The sequence below is a fragment of the Mus musculus genome, chromosome 17, assembly GCF_000001635.26.
Source record: "Mus musculus strain C57BL/6J chromosome 17, GRCm38.p6 C57BL/6J".
In the NCBI taxonomy this organism is placed as follows: Eukaryota; Metazoa; Chordata; class Mammalia; order Rodentia; family Muridae; genus Mus; species Mus musculus.
In genome coordinates this window covers 28,560,870-28,583,874 of record NC_000083.6, presented here as the reverse complement: position 1 = coordinate 28,583,874, position 23,005 = coordinate 28,560,870, and the positions used below count along the sequence as shown (strand labels likewise).

The 23,005-nt window shown below is 47.5% G+C and overlaps 1 protein-coding gene across 2 annotated transcripts; it reads right to left on the bottom strand.

The window, feature by feature from the left end:
* Nucleotides 1-281: 281 nt before the first annotated feature.
* Lhfpl5 (lipoma HMGIC fusion partner-like 5) lies at nucleotides 282-8,506 on the bottom strand. Of its 2 annotated transcripts, NM_026571.2 has the most exons (4): nucleotides 7,463-8,156; nucleotides 3,708-3,944; nucleotides 850-895; nucleotides 282-551 (listed from the first exon to the last, which is right to left on the bottom strand). In NM_026571.2, the coding sequence occupies exons 1-3, from the start codon at nucleotides 7,872-7,874 to the stop codon at nucleotides 885-887; spliced, it is 660 nt and encodes a 219-aa protein (NP_080847.2). In that variant the 5' UTR covers nucleotides 7,875-8,156; the 3' UTR covers nucleotides 282-551; nucleotides 850-884. The 2 variants fall into 2 exon arrangements, with proteins under 2 accessions (NP_080847.2, XP_006524496.1); XM_006524433.4 differs by lacking the exons at nucleotides 282-551; nucleotides 850-895 and having other exon boundaries at nucleotides 1,815-3,944; nucleotides 7,463-8,506.
* Between the last annotated feature and the right edge of the window lie 14,499 nt (nucleotides 8,507-23,005).

The window sequence follows — 23,005 nt, the reverse complement described above, 5'->3', positions numbered from 1 at the left end:
CCAGAAAGCTGTTTTGAAAAGCTGCCTGTGGTTCCCTCCTGCCATGGCAGAGTTGCCTTTGAACAAGCTCCCAGGTGACCAAAAACACTGAAGTGTAGGACTGCTAATCATTATTGCCACCACCACCATGATCACCACCATCCTTGTCACCATCAGAGCCAAGGATTTAACGGGGCAACACAGCTCTTCCCCAAATAAGAGCTGTTTCAATGAATTCCTGTGCATACAAGACTGCCTTCATCCTCAATAAATGGTAGTAATTAAAGATGACACTTGAAGAGAAAAAGGGATTTCTGGTTTTGTTTTTCTCTTAATTTCAAAATCATTTTGGAAGCTAAAAGACGATAAAGAAATTATACAAGGTTAGGTGTAGTAGCCACACCTTTAATCCTAGATCTCAGGGAGGCAGAAGCAGGTGGATCTCTGAGAGTTCAAGGCTGGTCAACACTACCTAGAGAGATGCTGTCTCCAAAGCAGAAGCAAGCGGGAATGAGCACATCATGTTTCTTTTGGAATCACGTTGAAACCAGTAGATCATTCTTTTTCTTCAGCTATGCAGGAACAGAGAGAGAAATCTAATATTTAGTATGCCATACAATTCTATTACGTCTATTAGATTAGCATTATTGATTTGTCCCCATCCGTCTGTGACTTGTTTTCTGTTGTGTTAGGTCTTCTAGCCTGTTTCTTTCAAAACACAATTCTTTTTGAAAATAAGAGCTCAAAGCATAACAATGGCTCTACCTGCCCCATGAAGGTCCCAGGTCACAAACAGCTCTGTCTGAGGCTACCCGCCTCTCCCCCCCCCCCCCAAGCCCCTTCCCCCCAGGTAGTCCCCAACACACTTACCTGTTAGAATTGTTGCTGCCAGCACCTCGGTTGCTTCAGACTTCCTCTGGAGAGAGAGAACATAATGTTCCTGGCAGAGTCCGTGTGCTGGTAATCTCTGTGCTGCTGGCTCGTCAGGATTCGTCTGTCTGTCTTAACTACTCTTTATATTTATTTGTTTGTTTGTTTGTTTTCCATTTTTCAAGGTAGAGTTTCTTTGTTTAGCACAGGCTGCTGCCCTCAAACTCTGAGATCCACCTGCTTCTGCCTCCCAAGTGCTGGAATTAAAGTCTTGTACCAGCATTCTCCCCACCCCCACCCCCCACCCCCCACACATTCCTTTTTCTAAAGAGCCTCTAGTTGACTTTCTAGAAGATCGCTGCATCTTTGGCTGATAATTTTGAATTAGGCCTCTGCCTTCCTCATTGGACTGTGGTTTCTATTTACACTTCTGCACTGTAGCTGTGAGACCTACAGCAGCATTGAGGGTGTTACTGGTTGGGCCAAAAAATGATAGAAAAAGGAAAGGCACTGAAGAGGCCAGAGGTCTGTCTCAACCAGTGACATTTGTATTTCCACACACTCCAACCCTCAGCACAACCTCACTGTCATTAATATAGCTGATAGGAAATTAATTCAATGAGAGTGTAGAACTTGATGGCTTAGAGGCTTGGATGCAGAATGTGAAGTGCAGGGCCTAAAAAGATGGCTCAGTGGTTAAGAGCTTTGGCTGCTCTCAGAGGACCCAGGTGCCACTCACAGCACCTACACCTACACCTGCATGTAACTCTAGTCCCAAAGGATCAGGCACCCTCCTCTGGCCTCCATGCATTGCATCCATATGATGCACAGGGCAAAATGAAGCAGAAAAACTATCCATATAAAATAGGGAAAATGAGCCAGGCAGTGGTGGCGCACGCCTTTAATCCCGGCACTCGGGAGACAGAGGCAAGCAGATTTCTGAGTTCGAGGCCAGTCTGGTCTACAGAGTGAGCTCCAGGACAGCCAGGGCTACACAGAGAATCCTTGTCTCAAAAAAAGAAAAAAAAAATTGAGGTTCAAAAAGTCTAGGCAGCGGATTAACAGTGGGCTCCAGGCTGAACCCTATTCTGCAGGAAGCCAGCACATTTTCCTCCTGCCCAGGAATGGAAGGGGCAGAGCTGAGCGAGGCTTCTGGCTTTCCTAGGAAGAAGTAGGGCCATCTGGAGTCTTATCCATGACGTCTTACTCCAGTTTGTGTTCCAACCTAAGGATGTTAACCGGATGTGCTCAGCCATAACAAGCCATAGCCAGCAAGACCTGGGTCATGGGGGGGGCGGTGGGGAGAAAGTATGGGGGGAGAAAGATCTGGAAAGACTGAAGATAAGTGTGCGGGGTTGAAAGAAGTCAGAAAAAGAGAGAGAAGGTCAGGGCTGTTTTAATCATTGGATAAGACCACCTGTGTATGAGGCTCTTCAGAGAGGGTTTGTATGAGAGACTGCAAATAGCTAAGAGCACACTGCACATAAGACAGATTTAAGGAACTCCACACAGTGCTCCCTGTTCACTCTCCAGGGAAAGCCTACACTCCAGAGAAGGCACCATCTGAGAGTGCTGATGGGAGCCCCTGCCCACACATTGCCTCTTTGGGTCCCTGTGAGTGGTGATAACAATGCCCCCTATAAGCAAACATCACCCCAGCCTTGCATGGGGAGGGCACTCTGTAAACACTACATTTTCTTTCCTTAAGTAGGATTCTTTTATTATTTATCTATTTATTATTATAAGTACACTGTAGCTGTCTTCAGATGCACCAGAAGGGGGCGCCAGATTCCATTATGGGTGGTTGTGAGCCACCATGTGGTTGTGGGATTTGAACTCAGGACTCTGAAGAGTAGTCAGTGCTCTTATCAGCTGAGTCATCTCACCTGCCCCCTAAGTAGGCTACCCAGCAGCTTCAAGAGCCACCGTGAGGGTAAGATACTTCATCCATCTCTGGCTATGTACAGTCCTCATCACCAGTCACAGAGACAGGTGCGCTTCAGGCTCAGCTATGGAGGCCTGGCTTCTGGGCCTCCAGTTTGTCCTATGCAGAGTGTCCTTGACCCTGGGACCAGCAGAGGGTAAGAGGCTGTCACTGCCTCTAATCCAGGTCCAAGGTCTGATGTGATGGAACTTTCTCTCAGAAGGCTGGGGAGATCCCTAAGGTGCCTCAGGTGCAATGGTGGCCACCTGCTAGCATAACAGCATTTGGGGAATCTTGTGGCTGTAAGACAGGCTCTGATCTCTGGCTGGATTGACAGACACACGGGAAAAGCCCCTTGGGGATAATTGGAAGGAAGGACCAAATGGAGACAGGCATAAAGTCCCAGGCGGCAGTCCAAAGTTAAACACAGAGATCCACGTGCCGCCCCACCCCCACCCCCTGGCGTCAGCAGTAACTGCCTGGTGGCAAACTGAGTTGGACAGGCTGGAGAGCGGCCTGGGAGGCCATGTGCACCAGCCTTTCACTACAGGACTGCAGGAGCTGTCCGTTCAGCACCACCTCGTACTTTACCAGGCACACACTTTGCAGTAGCTCATGACTTCTTCCCCACCATCCTCTCTACCTGCCAACCCTCCTGCCCCATGACTTAGGCCAGCATCAGTGCCACCCGTCACCTGGGGGACCCCATCTGGCTCCCCCAGCCATATTGGGACTGTTTTCTGCTCACAGGTCTCTTCTGAATAGCCTGCCAGCTTTGAACACTCCGCTGATGGCCTTTCTCAGGGAGGACAGGTTTGGCTGCTGGTCTTAGCTCAAGAGGCCCAGACACACTTGGCTTCAGAGAGCCACCACCGCAGCCACTTCTCCACCCACAGCCCCAGGGAAGGATATTCCCACGGAGAAAGACAGGTACCATTCCCATCTGCCTTGTAGTCATCCGGGAGGAGCTTGTCCTGCCGATAGCCCAACACAAAAGCCAGGAAGGAGAGGATGAGTGCATCTCCAATGCTGAGGATGGCCAGCATGAAGGCCCAGCGGATGGTGCAGTGGCCCAGTGTGTACTTGCCCGTCTGCTCGCCACACATACGCCGCACCTCACTGGAGTCCCAACCATCTGGGTAGACTAGACATCCGATCATTAGGCCCGTGGCTAGGGAAACAAGAGAGTACAAGTGGTGTCAGGCTGTGCTTGCCCCCCAGCTACCTCCTCACACCCAGATCTCTGTCACACACACACACACACACACACACACACACACGGTCTCTGGGTTAACCTTGGGAAACACCAGAGCTAGCTCCTTCTGTCTATGTAAGATGCAAGTGGGAAAACTGAAACTCACAAAGCTAGAGCACTGAGATCCAGCAGTCAGGACAGAGGCAGAGGCAATGGCCTCCCGTGCTTCTCCCAGTCCCACCCTGGACGGACTCAGCAAAGCACTGCCCACTGTAGCTCCAGAGCCTTCCAGCATCTGATCCCACCCAAGATGCATCTCTTCTGAGAGACAATTGCTCACCCTCCACCTCTGAGATAACGTGGAGTGTGGGAGGCAGGTGGTAGTTCTGACCAGCATCATCGCAGCACACGCTACGATTCAGGACCTTTGACCTAATGAACACAGGGCCCAGTCCAACCCCCAGCTTCTCACTTTCCTCAGGAACCTTCCACGCTCTTTCCCTCTGCAGTAATGACAGCAAAAACAACCCAGACTGGGGGAAGCAGAGGCCTCAGTGATGCCAGAGGGCACAAAAGGAGAACGAGTGAGCTGTGCTTCGGGTCACTGCAGTTCCAAGTTCTTGTTTCTCCCTGCCTGTGGGTCCCATGTTTGTCAAGTACTTATACGATATTTTTCATGCAGAGTACCATCCCCTCCTCACAGGTTCCCCGAGGAATGGGGTACTACATGCTACAGATGATATGTATTGTGCTGAATGATTTGAATCCCCCAAAAGCTGTATGCTCAAGTTTTAGCCCTTAGAGTGATGGTGTCAGAAGGCGGGGCTTTGGGAAGAGTGCTGGTTTGTTTGAATATGCCTGGCCCAGGGAGTGGCACTATTTGGAGGTATGGCCTTGTTGGAGTGAGTGTGGCCTTAATTGGAGTGGGTGTGGTCTTGTTGGAGGACATGTGTCACTATGGATGTGGGCTTTAAGACCCTCATCCTAGCTGCCTGGAAGCCAGTCTTCTCCTATAATCCTTCAGATAAAGATGTAGAACTCTCAGCTCCTCCTGCACCATGCCTGCCTGGATGTTGCCATGCTCCCGCCCTGATGATAATGGACTGAACCTCTAAACCTGTAAGCCAACCTCAATTAAATAGTATCCTTATAAGAGTTGCCTTGGTCATAGTGCCTGTTCACAGCAGTAAACCCTAACTAAGACAGGAAGTAATTAGCTCAGGAGATGGAGCCCACGTACACAGGATTAGCACACTTACAGAAGGGAACCTGGAGAGACTTCTTGCCTTTTCCATCTTTTGTGGGCAGAACAAGAAGTCAGCAGCCTGTGCCTGGAAGATGACCTCACTGACAACACACTGTACCAACACCTGACCGCACTTACACAGGCTCCAGAGCCATGAGAGATGAAGAAATGCCTGTTGTCTAGGCTCCTTCATGTATGGGAATTTGGATAATAATACAGTCTCACTAAGGCAGGAGGTTACCAAGACTCAGGGAAAACAACTGAGCCCATGCTCAGCCTGCACCCTGAGCTCCATCTGAGTGCCGCCACCTTTGCAGGGGCATCAGTTCTCTTCTCCTACCCCCATCCTCTGGCTTTGTGGAAATTTTTGAGCTGACACATGAATCCCCCAGTTGATGGCTATGAGAAACACCTGTTCAGCCCTCTCCTCCCTGACACAGAGTGGAACATGGCACCACCTTTTTCTTTGCTCCACATAAATGCTTCATGGGATGGCACTTAGCCATCTCTGCTACCGGCTCTGTGACCCAGATAGCGTCTGGCTCAAATGGCCTGGTGTTCCTCCACCCAGGTCTCATTTCTATTGCCTGCTCAGCAAGCACACCTATTGGATGATGCTGGAGGTGGGCAGAAAGCTCTAAGAAAGGATGGTGTGTCTCCACATCATCCCGAGCCCTGCGGTGGAAGAACAGCTGGCAAGCACAGCCATCTCACTACTCTTTGGACTCAATCTCCACTGCCTCTTCCTGATATGATCATCATGGCCTGTTGTCCCCTCCTGCCCACTAAGGCTTGGAAACAGACCTCTGGGGAGGAACTCAGGCCAGGTGAGTGGCCGGGGTGTCAGACTGAGAATCGGGTCTGCCTTTGCTTGCTAACTGCTCACCAAAGCGTCTGAACCAGGACTTTGCAAATGCAGGAACCCTCACTACTGGGTTGTGATGAGGCTTCATCAGAAAATGAAATATTTTGTGAATCATGCTTATAAAGTATGGGTCTCAATAAAAATGCTCTTGGACTGCATCTAATTTGGGGGGGTGGGAGGGACCTCTTAATTGTCCCAGGCTCTGATCTGCCAGCTGGTATTCTCTTACCCTCAGTCAGTCCAATTCCTCATCCACAGCTGGGGTCCCCTCCAGCTCTGCCTGCCTGAGAGTCAGACACCTGTTAGTCACCACCCTCTGACCCCCACCAAGGTAATGCTACATTACCCAACGATGTCTAGACAGTTGATCTCCTGTCTCCAGTCCCACCGCTGTTGATGGACATCTGTAGGAGGTCAGGGACTAAGAAACCAAAGGCTGCTGACAGGTGTTAGGCAGTCTCTTCCTGAGCTCCAATGGAGACCAAGATCAGCTGTCCCAAGGACCAAAAGGGCCACCTGAGCCTGGAGCAGGAAAGCAGGCAGGAGATGCCTTGCCTTGGGACCCCATAAGCAGCTGCCTACCTGATACAGTGTAACAGCAGCACCCCCAAACCCCGGACTCTTCCACGAGAGCAGTTGGAACTGAGGAAGAGGCAGGGAGTGAGGCCAGAGATCTGGGAACAGTCATCACCATAGCCCTGGGGTTGGATCCTAGGCCATGTGGCAATAGCCTTCCTCTTCCCTCTGAGTGTGCAAGCCTGTGGTGCGGTGTTCTGGTTGTTGGTACACCTGGCTGCATCCACCCAGAGCTATGTGCCCCCTCCAAGTCACTTCTCTCTGGCTCATGGGCTCTACAGCGAGGACCCCAACAGTCTGCATCCATTCTGCCTATGAATACCCCCTTTTCTTTTACTTTTAGTTGTGTGTGTACATGAGTGTGTGACGTGACGTATGAGCTCATGGGCACATGCCGCATGGAGATCAGATAAACAACTGGACAGACTCTGTTCTTTATGGAATGTGGGTCCTGGATGCTGAACTCAAGCTATCAGACTTGGTGGCAAGCACCTTTACCAGCTGAGCTATCTCCTAGTCCCTGACTCATTCTTTCTTAGAATCTCAGATTCTCCTCAAGACAGGGTCTCACAATATAGCCCAGGCTGGCCTGGAACTCACAGCCCTCCTCTTGTCTCATGGCTCCCACCTATAATTTGGTCTGCTATAGCCTTGGCCTCTACTCTGAGTATAGTGTGAGCCCCTATTCCGAATCTTTTGTGGAACACTGAGTAAGAGAAGGCTCAGAGCTTTCCCTTCATGGGAAAGCCATGGCTGTACCCTGAGTATCCCCCCTCACACACACCACACCCCAGCAACCCTGCTCACCAGCAGCCAGCTGCATCCAGGCGCAAATCTTGTAGACCGTGGCTGTATTACAGACGAAGAACAGGCTGAAGCAGATGATGGAGCCGATGATAAGGAACATGGCCAAGGCCACAAAGAACATGGCAGTCTTGAAGGCTCTGGAGGGGATGGAGGAGAAGTCCAGAGGGCCCCCCTTGCAGATGAGTTCCGACGACAGCACGTTGCCCACGCAGTAGGAGAACAAGCCAAAGTAACCAGCCTGTGGTGTGCTAACACTGTCGCCTATCCAGTAGGGCTGGATAAAGAGGGCCATGACCAGCACCGAGAAACAGATAGTGAGCGTGCCCCACATCACTCCCACAGCGCGCGAGTTTCGCACATAGTTGGTGTGGTAGATCTTGGCGGCCTCCTGGGCTGGCAGCAACTTCACCATGGCGAAGGCCGCTGGACTAGGACGGGGACACTGGCTGGGTGCAGGTCTACAGCTCTAGGGAGCAGAAGTCGTGGGTCAGTCCTCAGCCTGGTGTGAGGAGCAGCCTGAGGTCAGGGAGCCATGCAAACATTCCCCCCAGTAGGTTGGGAGTGCAGCAGGCCAAGGTCAACCTTGTCTTCGCAAGAGATGCTTCCCAGATGAATGTGCCCGTTCTGACCAGGATGGGCTCGAGTCTGCCGCCTCCTCTAGGTCGGCCAGGGTCTGGGCCTGCGCCTCCGCTTTGCCCGCCCCTCCTGCTTGCCCTCACAGGCCACGCCCGGCCCGCTCTGCGAAACGCGTTTCAGCACCGCGGCCAGCGCCAGAGTTCGGGGGCGTGGCCTGGTAGGGGCGTGGCCGGCGGCCGCGCAGAGCCTGGAGGGGCGACTTGGAGGGGAAGGGAGCTGGGACCCCGGTCCTCTCTTCCTCCCAGAGGGTGGGGCCGACCGTGTGTCACGTTCCTTCCGCTGATTCCAGCTGCAAAACCGCTTCCTGTCCTCTACACCCCTAGTCACCCTTCGGGGACCTCCACCTCCCACCAGCCGTAGCAGCACCACCGCTCCATCCCGAGGGCCGCAAGTTTTGACTGGGTCTTGGCTTGGTCTTCCAGTCAATGACCGCCGAGACCAGAGTGGAGGCTAGAGAAATATCCTGTCAGCAAGGACCTGAGCTAGTGCAATAACACTCGCAGTAATAAAGAATACCAAAGTTCATTCTCCAGAGCCTTTCCCAAACCACAACGGAGCAGTCAGTGTATCCAACACACGGCCTTTCTCCTCTGGTTTCCATTTTTATTGCAGATTTCCTTTTTAAAAAATATTTCGTTTTTCCGCTGAATGTAGTGGCTCACACCTGTAATAATCCCAGCACTCAAAAATTGGAAGATGATCAGGATAAAGAGAGGCTACATAAGATTGTCTCAAAAGCCAAAGAAATAACCCATATATAAACCCAGATTTTTTTAGATAACTGCATGGCTAGTGTAAGTACTAAAAGGCAATCCAGTAAAGTATACATAAAAGAATAAACCCTCTATAACCCTGAAGTCTGGAGCTAAATAAGATATGACAAGGGCTTTAGCCTAGGAGATAGCTCAGCGAATAAACATTTGTCGTTCAAGTTTAAAGGTCTAAGTTCAAATCCCCAGGCCTCAGGTAAAACAACCTGGAAACTGGGCTTTAAAGGCATGGTGGTGCATGCAGCCTTTGATTTCAGCACTTGAGAGGAAGAGGCAGGCAGATCTCTATGAGTTCAAGCACAGCCTGATCTACAGATCAAGTCCTAGGATAGTCAGAGATAGTCTAGATAGTCCTAGATAGTCCCATATCCTGAGACACAGTCTCAAAAATTTCCAACGACCAACCAGCAACAACAACAAAGCAAAACAAACAAAAAACAGGAGAGGCCAGGCAGTGGTGGTACACGCCTTTAATCCCAGCACTCAGGAGACAGAGGCAGAAGGATTTCTGAGTTCAAGGCCAGCCTGGTCTACAGAGCGAGTTCCAGGACAGCCAGGGCTATACGGAGAAACCCTGTCTAAAAAAAACAACAACAACAACAACAACAACAAAAAACCAGCACAGGACAGGACATTGAGTGGGCGTGACTACTCACATCTGTCATTCCAACACTTGTGTAGCTAAAACAGGAGGCTTATTCCATGTTCAAGGCCAGCCTAGGTTACCATGAGACATTACTAAACTATGGAGTTTCAATTTAGACAACAGAGGTGAGAGCCAGCAGGTAATTAGTAGATAAACATCCTGGCATCTCTGTGGACCGGTGACTGGGTACCCCTCTTACTTTAGACAGTTGGCAACAAGAGCAAGTGTGTGAGGGGGGTACCATGGCCCTGTCGCACCCACCTCGTCTGGCAAGGAAAACGCAACACGGTCTGATTCTTCTCAACAGCTTTATTGCGGGAACGCCTTGATGCTACGGGAACCCCAGGCACCCAGGGAGGACTGCTTATATACACCCCAGCACTGGGGAGGGCTTATGTGTCCTCCTGGGATTGGTCAGTCTGCCGGCACCTTAATTTGCATGCACCTGCTCGGGAGGGGTTAGCACCAGATTCGGGCTAGCACCTGCTCAGTGGTATTGTTTACAGCAACGGTGTACTGGAGACGGGGCCATCTTTTAGGTGTCGGCTGCCTATGGCCCCACCTGGATGCCACTCAGGACTCCCCAAAAGTTAGGCATTATAAGGGGTGCGATTACACATGCTCTAACTACCCAGTAACCCAGAACCTGTGCATGGTGGCTCATGGCAGGGGTTGGGAGGTGGTCTTTACAGAAATATCTAATTAAGAAACATCTAGGGCTGGAGAGATAGCTCAGAGGTTGAGAGCACTGGCTGCTCTTACAACAGATTCTGAGTTCAATTCCCAGCAACCACATTGTGGTTCTACAGTGGGATCTGATGCCCCATCTTCTGGAGTGTCTGAAGACAGCTACAGTGTACTTACATATAATGAATAAATAAATCTTTTAAAAAAATATTTTCTTGGGGCTGGAGAAATGGCTCTATGGTTAAGAGCACTGACTGCTCTTCCGAAGGTCCTGAGTTCAAATCCCAGCAACCACATACATGGTGGCTCACAACCATCTATCATGAGATCTGATTCCCTCTTCTGGTGTGTCTGAAGACAGCAACAGTGTCTTCATAAATAAAGTAAAAAAAGAGTACTTTAAAAAAATATATATATATTCTTATTTTTGTTTAATGTGTGTGGGTGTTGCCTGCATGTAGATAGTTTGTGCACTCTAGAGCTGGAATTACAGACGGCTGTGAGCTACCACGTGGGTGCTGCGTATAGAACCTGAGTCCTCTGGAAGAAAGCCAGTGTGCTCATCCACTGAGCCGTCTCTCCAGCCCACTTACAATGTCTCTCTTTCGTGTTTTTAACCATATTTATTTCCACTTACCCCTAGACAGTTTGAATAGGAGATCCTACATCACTTGAGCGCACCCTGAGCCCAGTGGCACACATGGGGACACAAATGTCACTAAGAATGTGAGGGCTACCAAAGGGAGAGGCGGGATCTGGGGGCACGGCTCAGTGAGTGGGGGACAGCTAGACAGAGGTTGGCAGGCAGCTAAAGACCTGAGAATCAGGGCCCCACCAGAGAGGACGTGGATCCCAGTTCAGTGTGTTCCAGGGGCCCGATAGTGATGCTAGCTGGCCTTCTTCACCCTAGCTGACCTTCAACCCTGTGCTTACACAGACTCATGACAAGAAGCCACCAAGGCCGGATGCAGTCATTACTGGCTCTCAACCCAGCCAACCTTGTGCCCCTGCTGAGATCCAGAACTCAAAACCCAACAGGAAAACCAACAGACCAACGTGTGTGGTATGTGCCTGTGTCCAGCAGTGTGCATGCGTGTGTGGTCAGAAATCAACTTCGGGGATTCCTGGACCACTCACCACCTTTTTACTTTTTAAAGATTTATTTATTTATTTATTTATTTTGGGCTGGCGAGATGGTTCAGCGGGTAAGAGCACTGGCTGCTCTTCTGAAGGTCCTGAGTTCAAGTACCAGCAACCTACAAGGTGGCTCACAACCACCCATAATGAGATCTGATGCCCTCTTCTGGTGTGTCTGAAGACAGCTGCAATGTACTTATTTAATATAATAAATAAATCTTTGGGCCAAGGCGAACGGGGCTAACCTCTTAACCTCTGAGCCATCTCACCAGCCCTACTTTTTACTTTTGAGATAGGTCTCAGGGGATGCAGACTGAGCTCAAACTCTCCACCCAACTAAGGATTCTCCTGACCTCCCAGATGCTCCTGATTTCCCAGATGCTCCTGACCTCCAGATGCTCCAGTCTCTACCTCTTTTGCACTAGAACTGTAGTCACGTGCTACCATACTTGGCTTTGAAAGTTGCCACACCCACTCCAGTAGTGACTTGCATGACAGGACCAAAAACTTGGATGCAGTCCCGAGGTGAAAAGTTCACAGAAACTTAGTCTCTTGGAACTGTAGTCTCCTAGAACTGTGGCATCCTGTATTATGAATGCTCCAAACTTGTCCTTGCGAATGGATCTGTGTGCTTTCTTTCTGTATTGTTTTATTATAGATGTCTCCAAGCAATGACTTGCCAAATACCTAAGCAAAATTGAACTTTGCTTCCTGGCCTTCACCAATACCCTAGGTAGTCCTTGAGCAGACCCTGGGCTTGGAATTCAGTAAGAATGTTGCCTATTCAGTGACATTCAGAATTGCCTCTAGTATTGTAAGAGAGATAGTGAAAGAAATCAGGCTTTACTATCTATTACATAGAGTTAGAAATCTCAGGGCAAGCTTAGCAACGTAAGTTTAGAATTCTTATTACAGTTATGTATGGCAGACTACATTACTTAATAGAAGAAAGTCCCCCCACACTATCACTTATAATAAAAGCCAAGTCGCTCCCATATACAGGAATTTACAGTGGTTTAGGAAGTAGATCAGGCTGTGGTTTTAGAGTATTGCATTATTCGTGAGAAGGTTAGCTAGAGCGGAACTCCCTAATTAGAACCATGACTTGGGCATGAAAGCCCTTGCCCCGGGATAGTAAAGACCTCACACCTGGCTTCTTAGACTATAGCTGACCTTAGATAGAGCTGACTTTGTCTCAGTTGTTTTATTGCCCAGTTCCTGCCAGGCTTTGTGCTTGCATCCCTCTGTTTTGTGTGAGTCATTAAGCATCTGGTAACCTCATTCTACCTTGACTGATGTGTCACCTAACTTCCCTATTTTCTTCTGTGTTAAAAGTCTGGTGCTTGTTTTGAGAAATTACATTCAGATACCACACTCCCTTGTGTCTCTGTCTGTCACCCTTTTCTTGCTGACTCCTGCCTACCTGTAACTGGAAAACTGATTTCTCCGGCAGATTGAGGGGGGCCCGACTGAAGCCAGTCCTCGGCAAAAAGTGTTGACTTTAAAAATATATATATATTATTATATTTATTTGTATCTTATGTGAATGGATGTTCTGCCTACATGTGTGTCTGTATACTTGTGTGCCTGGTGCCCTGGGAGACCAAAGAAGGGCATTAGATCCCATGGGACTAGAGTTACAGACATGTGTGAGCGGCCATGCAAGAGCTAGTGAAGGAACCTTCGGTCCTCTGTAAGAATAGCCAGTACTCTCACCCTCTGAGCCTCTGAGCCATCTCTCCAGCCCCAAACTGTTTAAACTACCATAGTGAATAATCCAACAAAAGATGTGAAACATCTCGAACACACAGGCCTCTGGCAGGACTGTGTATCAGTCCAGCTTAGGAAAACGGAGCCTTTCAGAGACTGACATAGGCATCCCTCATGTGACCCAGCTATCTGCCACCTACATGTTTGGCCCAGAGATATGAACTTGTATTTACCCAAAAAACGTTCCACATTTACCTGGTTAGAGTCACTACTGCTGAGATAAAGCACTGTGGCCAAAACCAACCAGTGGAGGAAAGGGTTTATTCAGCTTACAGTTCTACACTCCTGTCCATCTCTAAAGGAAGTCAGGGCAGGAACTCAAGCAGGTCAGGAACCTGGATGCAGAGGCCATGGAGAGTGCTGCTTACTGGCTTGCTCCTTGTATCTTGCTCAGCCTGTTTTCCTATAGAACCCAGAATTACCTGCCCAGGGATGCACCAACTGCAATGGGCCTGTCCCTCCCCACATTGGTCACTAATTAAGAAAATGCCTCTATAGGCTTGCCTATAGCCGGATGTTATGGAGGCATTTTTTTCACTTGAGGCTCCCTCACTAATCTGCGTGTGCCCCTAGCTTCTGAGAAATAATCGAAATGTCATATAACCGTGCAGTTCCCTTGTGCATTGGACTACCACTGAGGGCGGGCAAGAGGCAAACCTGGGAGCTGGGTGTGGCAGCACAAGCCTGTCATCCCAGTTCTGGAGAGGCTGACTAGGATCACTGTGAGAGTGAGGCTAGCCTGGGCTACAGAGTGAGCACAACCAAGCAAGCAGGAGACTGGAGAGCTGGCTCAGCGGTTAAGAGCATGGACTTTTCTTCCAGAGGTCCTGAGTTCAATTCCCACCAATCACATGGTAGCTCACAGCCATCTGTAATGGGATCCAATGCCCTCTTCTGGTGTGTCTGAAGACAGGGGCAATGTACTTACATAAATAAAATAAATAAATGTTAAAACCAAAACATTCATTCAAAAACAACAACAACAAGCAAGCAGACAAAGACTTGGGCTCAGTGAGTGATTTGCTTAGCATGAAGAAGGCCCTATGGCCAATTCTAAGCACAAACCCACACAAATATTATAAAGAGAGGAAGAGACGGAAAGTGGGGAGAGTTGCCTCTAACAACCCCACTCAGACTCACTGTACTGAGTCACAGCAGCCAGACCATCCAAACCAGTGTGTAGTGTGGGAGTTCATCTGTGTGAACCCAGAGGCTAAACTACAGAGAATTACAGGGGCTGGAGAGATGGCTCAGTAGTTAAGAGAACTGACTGCTCTTCTGAAGATCCTGAGTTCAAATCCCAGCAACCACATGGTGGTTCACAGCCATCCGTAATGAGATCTGATGCCCTCTTCTGGTCTGTCTGAAGACAGCTACAGTGTACTTACATATAATAAATAAATCTTAAAAGAAAGAAAGAAAGAAAGAAAGAAAGAGGGCTGGAGAGATGGCTCAGTGGTTAAGAGCACTGACTGCTCTTCCAGAGGTCCTGAGTTCAAATCCCAGCAACCACATGGTGGCTCACAACAATCCGTAATGAGATCTGATGTCCTCTTCTGGGATGTCTGAAGACAGCTACAGTGTACTTACATATAATAAATAAATAAAATCTTAAAAAAAAAAAGAAAGAAAGAAAGAAACACATGGTAGGGGCAGAGTACGAGGAGACAAGGGGGGAGGAGTCTTTGTAGAGTGAGGTCTTTGGTTAATCCTGAAGATGTGAGGGGAAAGACCACCGACTCAAATCATAGTGGCCAAATTAATTAAAGCACGCAATTAGTTACAAGCAAGTTTTTTACTCGTCTGCACAGGCTATGTCCCCTTAAAGTGAGATTTAGGACAAGGCTTTTATAGCTCAGGGCAAGGGGCTTTCCAAATGGGGTCATTTAGAGGTAAAACAGGCTGGGTTATGGGAGCAAAACAAGGGCGGAACAAGTTAATCAGAAGAACCTCCCCAAAGGAAGACAGGATTCCAAGATGGCAACAAGGTAGGCTTAACCTCTGAAACAAAGGTAGGGTTGTAAGATGGTTACGAACAACTTTTCTTATTTGTTTTCTCTCTTTGTAGCTCTGGCTGTCCTGGAACTCACTCTGTAGACCAGGCTGGCCTCAATCTCAGAAATCAGCCTGCCTCTGCCTCCCAAATGTTGGGATTAAAGGAGTGTGCCACCACTGCCTAGCTACAAACAACTTTTTGAAACAAAGACATGATTGCCATTCTTGGAGCATGCTCTTCCGAAATGTTTGTAGTTAAGGTTACAGGTGGGGCCTAGCCCAATCCTGATCCTTGAGAAACAGATTTAATCATATGCAGGAATGAAAGTAGTTTGTCTTCAGCAGAAGATGGCTTTTAAGCCTAAAATGGAGGCAGGCTGGTTAGTCAGTATTATTACATTTTTATTCTATAATTCCACACATACACATGTAGAATGTACTTTGATAATTACCCCTCTCCCACATCTGTTATCCCTTCCCCCTCCCACTGAACCCTTTGTTACTTTAACTTAGTTTCACTCTTGCCTACAGCATTTAAGCATGGCTGGGGAATTATTTACCTGAGCAAGCTCAATTGACCAACCAGTGGTTACACCACTGAAGAGTGCCCTCTCCCAACAACCAGTAACACCCTGTCCCTCTTCTCCATGAGCCTTGCAGGAGGTCATGAAGATGTCCCATTTAGAGCTAAGTACTCCACGGGGCACTGACTCTCAGCGCTTTTACTGGTCTCTGCATTAACTGTCGCCCACTGAAGAAACTATTCTGACCAAGCCTGATGTCGATCCTTATCTCTGAGCTTGAAAATGTATATTTGGTCTGTTTGACATCGTGTCAATATATAGTAAAACAGAAATAGGCCCGTGGGCCAGAAAGAAGTATGGGAGCTTGCCAACTGTAGCCTCCCTCAGCCTTGAGCAGGCTGGCTCAGGCCTGCCACTGTGAGCTGGGCCACCTAGGGTGGAGTCTTTCCACCTAGATAGGTCTATTGTTCTGCCATCTCTGCAGTTTTTCTCCAAGACACTGCTACCTGCTGAGAGGCTGAAACTGTTCCGACACTATCCTGAAAGAAGGAAAATGGATTTTGGAGAGAGAAGGAAAATGGATTTTGGAACTCTCCCAGGGACAAAGGGAAATCAGGAGACGTCCTGTTTTCTCTCTGGCCCCTACAGGAGACATCCTTAGTTCTGGTTACATCAAAATCTCTACTCTCTCTGTATTGTCTGTGTTTGGTGCACCAATCTGTTCACGTGTCAATTCATGTCTGCTTTGGTTTTGTTGTCTGAATGACTGTTTTTCTATGTTTCATGATGAAAAGAAAAAAAAATGGTTAAAACTTTATCTGCTGGCTATCCATCTCCTGATTCAGTCTCAGTTTACACAGCAAAGGCTGATTAAAGTTGCCTCTCACCTTAGCCAGGAGTCACGCACAGCAGGATAGGTTCTGCTGAAAAACTGTTTTTAAAAAAGGAGTCAAGGGCTGGTGAGATGGCTCAGTGGGTAAGAGCACCCGACTGCTCTTCCAAAGGTCTGAAGTTCAAATCCCAGCAACCACATGGTGGCTCACAACCATCTGTAACAAAATCTGACGCCCTCTTCTGGAGTGTCTGAAGACAGCTACAGTATACTTACATATAATAAATAAATAAATCTTAAAAAAAAAAAAAAAGGAGTCAAGCCCGGCGTGGTGGCGCACGCCTTTAATCCCAGCACTCGGGAGGCAGAGGCAGGCAGATTTCTGAGTTCGAGGCCAGCCTGGTCTACAAAGTGAGTGCCAGGACAGCCAGGGCTACATAGAGGAACCCTGTCTCGAAAAACAAAACAAAAAATAATAATAATAATAATAATAATAATAATAATAAAATAAAAAAGGAGTCTGCAGCTTCATAGTTCTAAGGCAAATAAGCTGATAGTTGGATTTTTTTTTCCCTAGAAAATTCTCTGCAATTGTGATTATTGGGTTCAGCAAATGAAAAAGTGCTTTTTATCTCGAAATTATAGCTAGAAAAAGTAAAATTCTTTGATTGGTCCAAATTTATAAGATTCGTTTAGCCACTTCATTTGGTTTCTGACTAGTTTTTTTTTTTTTTTTTTAAAGATTTATTTATTATACGTAAGTACACTGTAGCTGTCTTCAGACACTCCACAAGAGGGCATCAAATCTTGTTACCTGTAGTTGTGAGCCATCATGTGGTTGCTGGGATTTGAACTCAGGACCTTTGGAAGAGCAGTTGGTGCTCTTACCCGCTGAGCCATCTCACCAACCGGTTTCTGACTAGTCTTAAAGGTATGAATATGTTCTGCATGTCTTGGTCATAGAGTATTGGCTTATAAGTTATTGGGTATGATTAAAAAGGGGTAACATTGGTAACAAGAAAGTTAGTTTAAGCCGGGCGTGGTGGTGCACGCCTTTAATCCCAGCACTCGGGAGGCAGAGGCAGGCAGATTTCTGAGTTCGAGGCCAGCCTGGTCTACAAAGTGAGTTCCAGGCCAGCCAGGGCTATACAGAGAAACTCTGTCTTGAAAAAAACAAAAAACAAAAACAACAACAACAACAACAACAACAACAACAAAAAAGGGGGGGCTGGTGAGATGGCTCAGTGGGTAAGAGCACCCCACTGCTCTTCCGAAGGTCCGAAGTTCAAATCCCAGCAACCACATGGTGGCTCACAACCACCCGTAATGAGATCTGATGCCCTCTTGTCTGAAGACAGCTACAGTGTACTTACATATAATAAATAAATAAATCTTTAAAAAAAAAAAAAGAAAGTTAGCTTAAAACTGGTAACTCAGGGTTGGAGTCATTTTAAACAACACTGGCATGAACCGGTCCAGGAAACTAGGCCTCTAAGGAAGGATACTTCTAAATTGGGATAATATTTTATGTAACTCTTTTCCTAGAAAGTAGACTTATAAGAGATAAGATTTAAAACAATGTCTCTTTAGTAAAGCATTAAAATCTCCACTGTCATGCATTCCTATGTACGAATTGGCAGCCAAACTTTGTAACATGAAAGTAATGTTTCTGGTATTGATTTTTATTTTGTTTTGTTTTGTTTTTGTTTTTTTTCGAGACAGGGTTTCTCTGTGTAGCCCTGGCTGTCCTGGAACTCACTCTGTAGACCAGGCTGGCCTCAAACTCAGAAATCTGCCTGCCTCTGCCTCCCAAGTGCTGGGATTAAAGGCATGCGCCACCACTTCCTGGACTGGTATTGATTTTTAAAGAGAATAAATTGTTTAAAAATGGGTTTTGGTTTCCAAAAGTTATGGATATATTCTAATATTGCAAAAGAAACTTAAAAATTCTGGAATCTGTTCTCACTGCAAGAGGAATAATCTTTGGGCCAGGACTCTGGCAGTGTACTCAGATTAAGAAATATTTACTTTTGAGTTAATGCAAAACTCAGAGCAGCCTCATCAAGGCTTGTGTGGCATTTCTTTTGTTTTGCAAACACTGCCTAGGGAAGTTCTTGGGAACTTGCCTCTTTTTTTTTTTTCTTAAAGCTAAAACAACTTTATTACAGATCTATCCAAGTGTTGTTCAAAATAAAGTTTAAATTTTAGCTTTATGAAAGGCTGTCACTGAGGCTGTAGAACTTACAGAGGCATTACAATTTGGCTTACCTACTCCATGTAGAAACATTATTGATTTGGAAGGTTGTTTTTTTCCGTTGTATTGTGAACGGTTTGCTTCCAGTGAGCTTGTGATCAGTGGAAAGTTTTGCCTCTAGGTATAGCTAATAGCCTTACATTATATAATAAAATATATATTGTTTCTGCTTCAATACAAGAAGCTAAGACTTTGAATTTTTCAATGTATATTGTTTCTTAAATGGAAAGTGATTTATTAGCAAATGCCCCTGAAGGGAAGTTTACTTCAAATCCTTGCTCTCACACAATGAGCTTTATTTATTTATTCATTTTACTTTTTTAAAGATTTATATATTATTATGTGTAAGTACACTGTAGCTGTCTTTGGACACTCCAGAAGAGGGCGTCAGATCTCACTACGGATGGTTGTGAGCTACCTTGTGCCTGCTGGGATTTGAACTCAGGACCTTTGGAAGAGCAGTTGGTGCTCTTAACCACTGAGCCATCTCTCAAGCCCCCACAATGAGCTTTTAATAAGTTCTGGGGAGTAGCTGTTGCTCCAGAAAAGATTCAGAGGCAATATCTTTTTAATATTTAGGATCTTAGTTACCCTAGAAAAATTGTGGTACAGAAAATTTAAGGCTGGGAGGTAGTGGCCCACGCCTTTAATTCCAGCACTTGGGAGGCAAAGGCAGGCGAATTTCTGAGTACGAGGCCAGCCTGGTCTACTGAGTGAGTTCCAGGACAACCAGGGCTACACAGAGAAACCCTGTCTCAAAAAACCAAAACCAAAACCAAAACCAAAACCAAAACAAAAATAAAAACAAAAACAAAAACAAAACAAAACAAAAGGTTGAATGGTACAGATTAAATAAAACACAAGAGTGCGAAGGGTTAGGAAGTGTGGGAAGGTCAGCTTGCAGGTGCGCAGAGCACAGCACAGGAGATAGTAGCTCAGCCTCACAAGGTGTCAGAGTCAAATCTACATGCCATTATTTCTGGCAAGTCTATGTGTATGCGTGATTGAATGTATGTGGGCACATGCCTATGTGAGAGCATGTGGGCATGTGTATGAGGACTTGTGTGCATTTGTGTGTGAAGACATGTATGCATATGGAGGTCTGGAGCCAACCTCAGGTGTCCTCTATGACCGCTCTGCTTTATGTATGGAGGCAGTCTCTTCTGAACGGGGAGCCTGCCAATGCAGCTGGTCTAGCTGGCCTGTCTCTGCCTCCCTGGCGATCCAATGACAGGCAGCTGCACTTGTCTAGCTTTGATGAGAGTCAGAACTCCAGTGGGCACTTTTTGTTTGTTTGTTTGGTTTTGGTTTTTTTTTGAGACAGGATTTCTCTGTGTAGCCCTGGATGTCCTGGAACTCACTCTGTAGACCAGGCTGGCCTCGAACTCAGAAATTCACCTGCCTCTACCTCCTGAGTGCTGGGATTAAAGGTGTGCGCCACCACGCCCAGTTCAGTGGTCACATTATTGAAGCAAGCACTTCACCTATTGAGTTGTCCCCTCAATCCCTCTTCCTTTTAGTGAAACGGGATTTCATTCTAGGTCAGGTTGGCTTACAGTAATTCTTCTGCCTCAGCCACATCACATGCTGTTTTTGGTTTTGTTTTTGAAGCAATCATGTGGTGTAGCCCAGGCTAGCTTAGAACTCACAATCATGCTGTCTTTGTATCTCCAGCATAGCCTACCTGTGTGCCCACCACAGAGAGACTTTCCTTTAATCCAGAGTGGACAGGACACAGATGAAACAGGCTTTGTGGGGCCATTCTGTTGCAGCTGATTGATAAATACCTGTCGTACTCAAGTATTTTCAGTTACAAGTTTTCTTTTCTTTTCTTTTTTTTTTTTTTTTTTTTTTTTTTGGTTTTTTGAGACAGGGTCTCTCTGTGTAGCCCTGGCTGTCCTGGAACTCACTCTGTAGTTATTGTTTATTTGTTTGTTTGTTTTGAAACAGGGAGTGTCACTACAGCCCAGGCTAACCTAGCACTCATATAGCCAAGGATGGACCTCACGTGCTGGGGTCACCAGCGAGTACCATCACTCCTAGCTTATAAATTTTAAAATTAATTATTTTTAAATAAAAGATCAAAGGCCTGGGTGGAGCTTAATGATCAAGGCAGGGGGATCTCTGAGTTCGAGGCCAGCCTGGTCTACAGAGTGTGTTCCAGGACAGCCAGGGCTGCACAGAGAAATCCTGTCTTTATAAACCAGGAAGAGATAGAGGGGCAGGGGGAGGGAAGAGAGGGGAGAGTGGGGAGAGAAGAGAGAGAGAGAGAGAGGTCCAGCCTACCCTAACACTCTGCTATGTAGAGGATAGCCTCTGTCCTTCTGCCTTTCCCTCTGGAATGCTGGGATTTCAGGCACGTACCCCGACCCCAGATCAGCAGTGTTTGTGCCTTTTCTTACCAACATAATGCAGGCTCCTAGACGGCCCCATGGCTGTTTTGTTTTCAGAAGAAAATTCAGAGTAAAACTCTCCCTGGGTCAGGGAAGGGAGGTGGTTAAACCTGAAGGACTTAGGGTTTGTTTTGTTTTGTTTTGTTTTTTTGGGACAGGATTTCTCTGTGTAAACCTGGCTGTCCTGAGAACTGTCTCTATAAACCAGACTGGCCTCTCTGGCTTCTGCCTCCTGGGTTTTACAGTTTTTTTTAATGGCTTCAATTCATGTGCATCAGGAGACTCAGAATCGTGGAAGCAAGCTCTTTGCTAAACTCTGTGCTTGTAGCAGTCAAAACTTCAGCTACAGGAAGTTTCCTGTGAGCAGCTGGAGTCATCACACTGAAGGTGTCTCAGTGGTCTTGACTGTTTCTGAAGTCACTGGGTGGAGTGTGAAGAAAGGACCCTGATGGCCTCCTTGCCACTCTCCCAGAACCTGGGGACCTGGGGCATTGGCCAAACCCGGGCAGAGGAAGGGAACAGACAAGGGGTGAGAGGCTTTCAACACAAGTCCCTGAAAATGAGATGGCAGATTCTACACCCACCCTCCCATCCCCCAGACCCCGGCATTTGTTCCTCTCATGCTGAGGGTCTCTTGGCTCCTCCAGATGGTGACCCTGAGTTCTGACCCCGGGAATGACTCCCAAGGTCATGGCATTCCTAAGTGCTGATACTTGAAGCCAAGTTGGTCAAGATCAAAACTGTGCCCAGAAGCACCCCAGCCTGGGGCCCCAGAGGCAGCTTTCCACCTCCTGGGGTTGGGGTTGGTGGTGGCAGGCGGCAAGCAGACCTTCAGGGAAAGCTTCTCTGTTTGCACACCTGAGCACACTCCAGCAGCTGGACTCTTCCCAGCCTGCACCGCCAGGCTCGGAGACCACTTCATTCCCAGGCAGGAGTAGGGAGTACTCCCATCTATACACGACCTTGGGTAGGGGGCAGAATGACTGAAAGCCTTACCTCAGGAGTGTGGCGATGGAGGATGGGTGGGCACCACTATTGCCCAGTGGGGTGTCGCTTTTATACTTAATTTGCAGGTGCAGAGTGAGTCACTGGAGAGAGTCCAACAGGGCTGTTACTGCCTTGTAGACAGCTCCCTGGGCCGGGCAGGGGGTTGTTCTTCAGGGAACATGCATATTTTAGCCAGGGTAGCCAAAGGGATCCCCAACAAGCATGGGAGGAAATCTTATGGTAAGCTCCTAAGACCCTTGTTGCCTAAACCTCACACCCACCTGAGTTTGGGCAGGCCTCACAGCAGGTGACACAAATACCTTAGGTTCCTCTTGTGAGTCACCCCAGCCTTGCCACTCCATGCTCAAGTCACCAGATCAGATCTCCAGAGCTCTCAGGTAACAGTCTGATTCGGCGTGCTATGCATATGGCCATATGTCATATAAACGCACTTCAGGAGTTTCCAGTTAACTCAAGACGGCAGATGGAGTCCACTCCACCATTCTGGCTCTTGAAGTCACTTCTGGCTGACAGACCAGAAGGCTCAGCTAGAACGTTTAGGCTACCCATCTCTGCCAGCTGATATCTTGTACAGTTACTCCTCCAGGGTCCTCCCCACACTTTTTAAAAAATTAATTGATTTATTTGTTCACGTTACATCCCAATATTAGCCCCCCTCTCCTCCCGGTACTCCCTCACACAGCTCCTCCCATCCCCCCCTTTTCCCCCTTATTTGTGCTACTGGGTATCAAACCCAGGAGCTCATAAGCACTGGGTGGGCAAATACTCTAACACTGAAAGACTTAGCCCCAGAGTCTATTGTCTTAACCATAGTGTGATAACATGACCCATAGTCCCATGAACTGGAGTACGTGCACGCATGAGTATACACACACACACACACACACACAC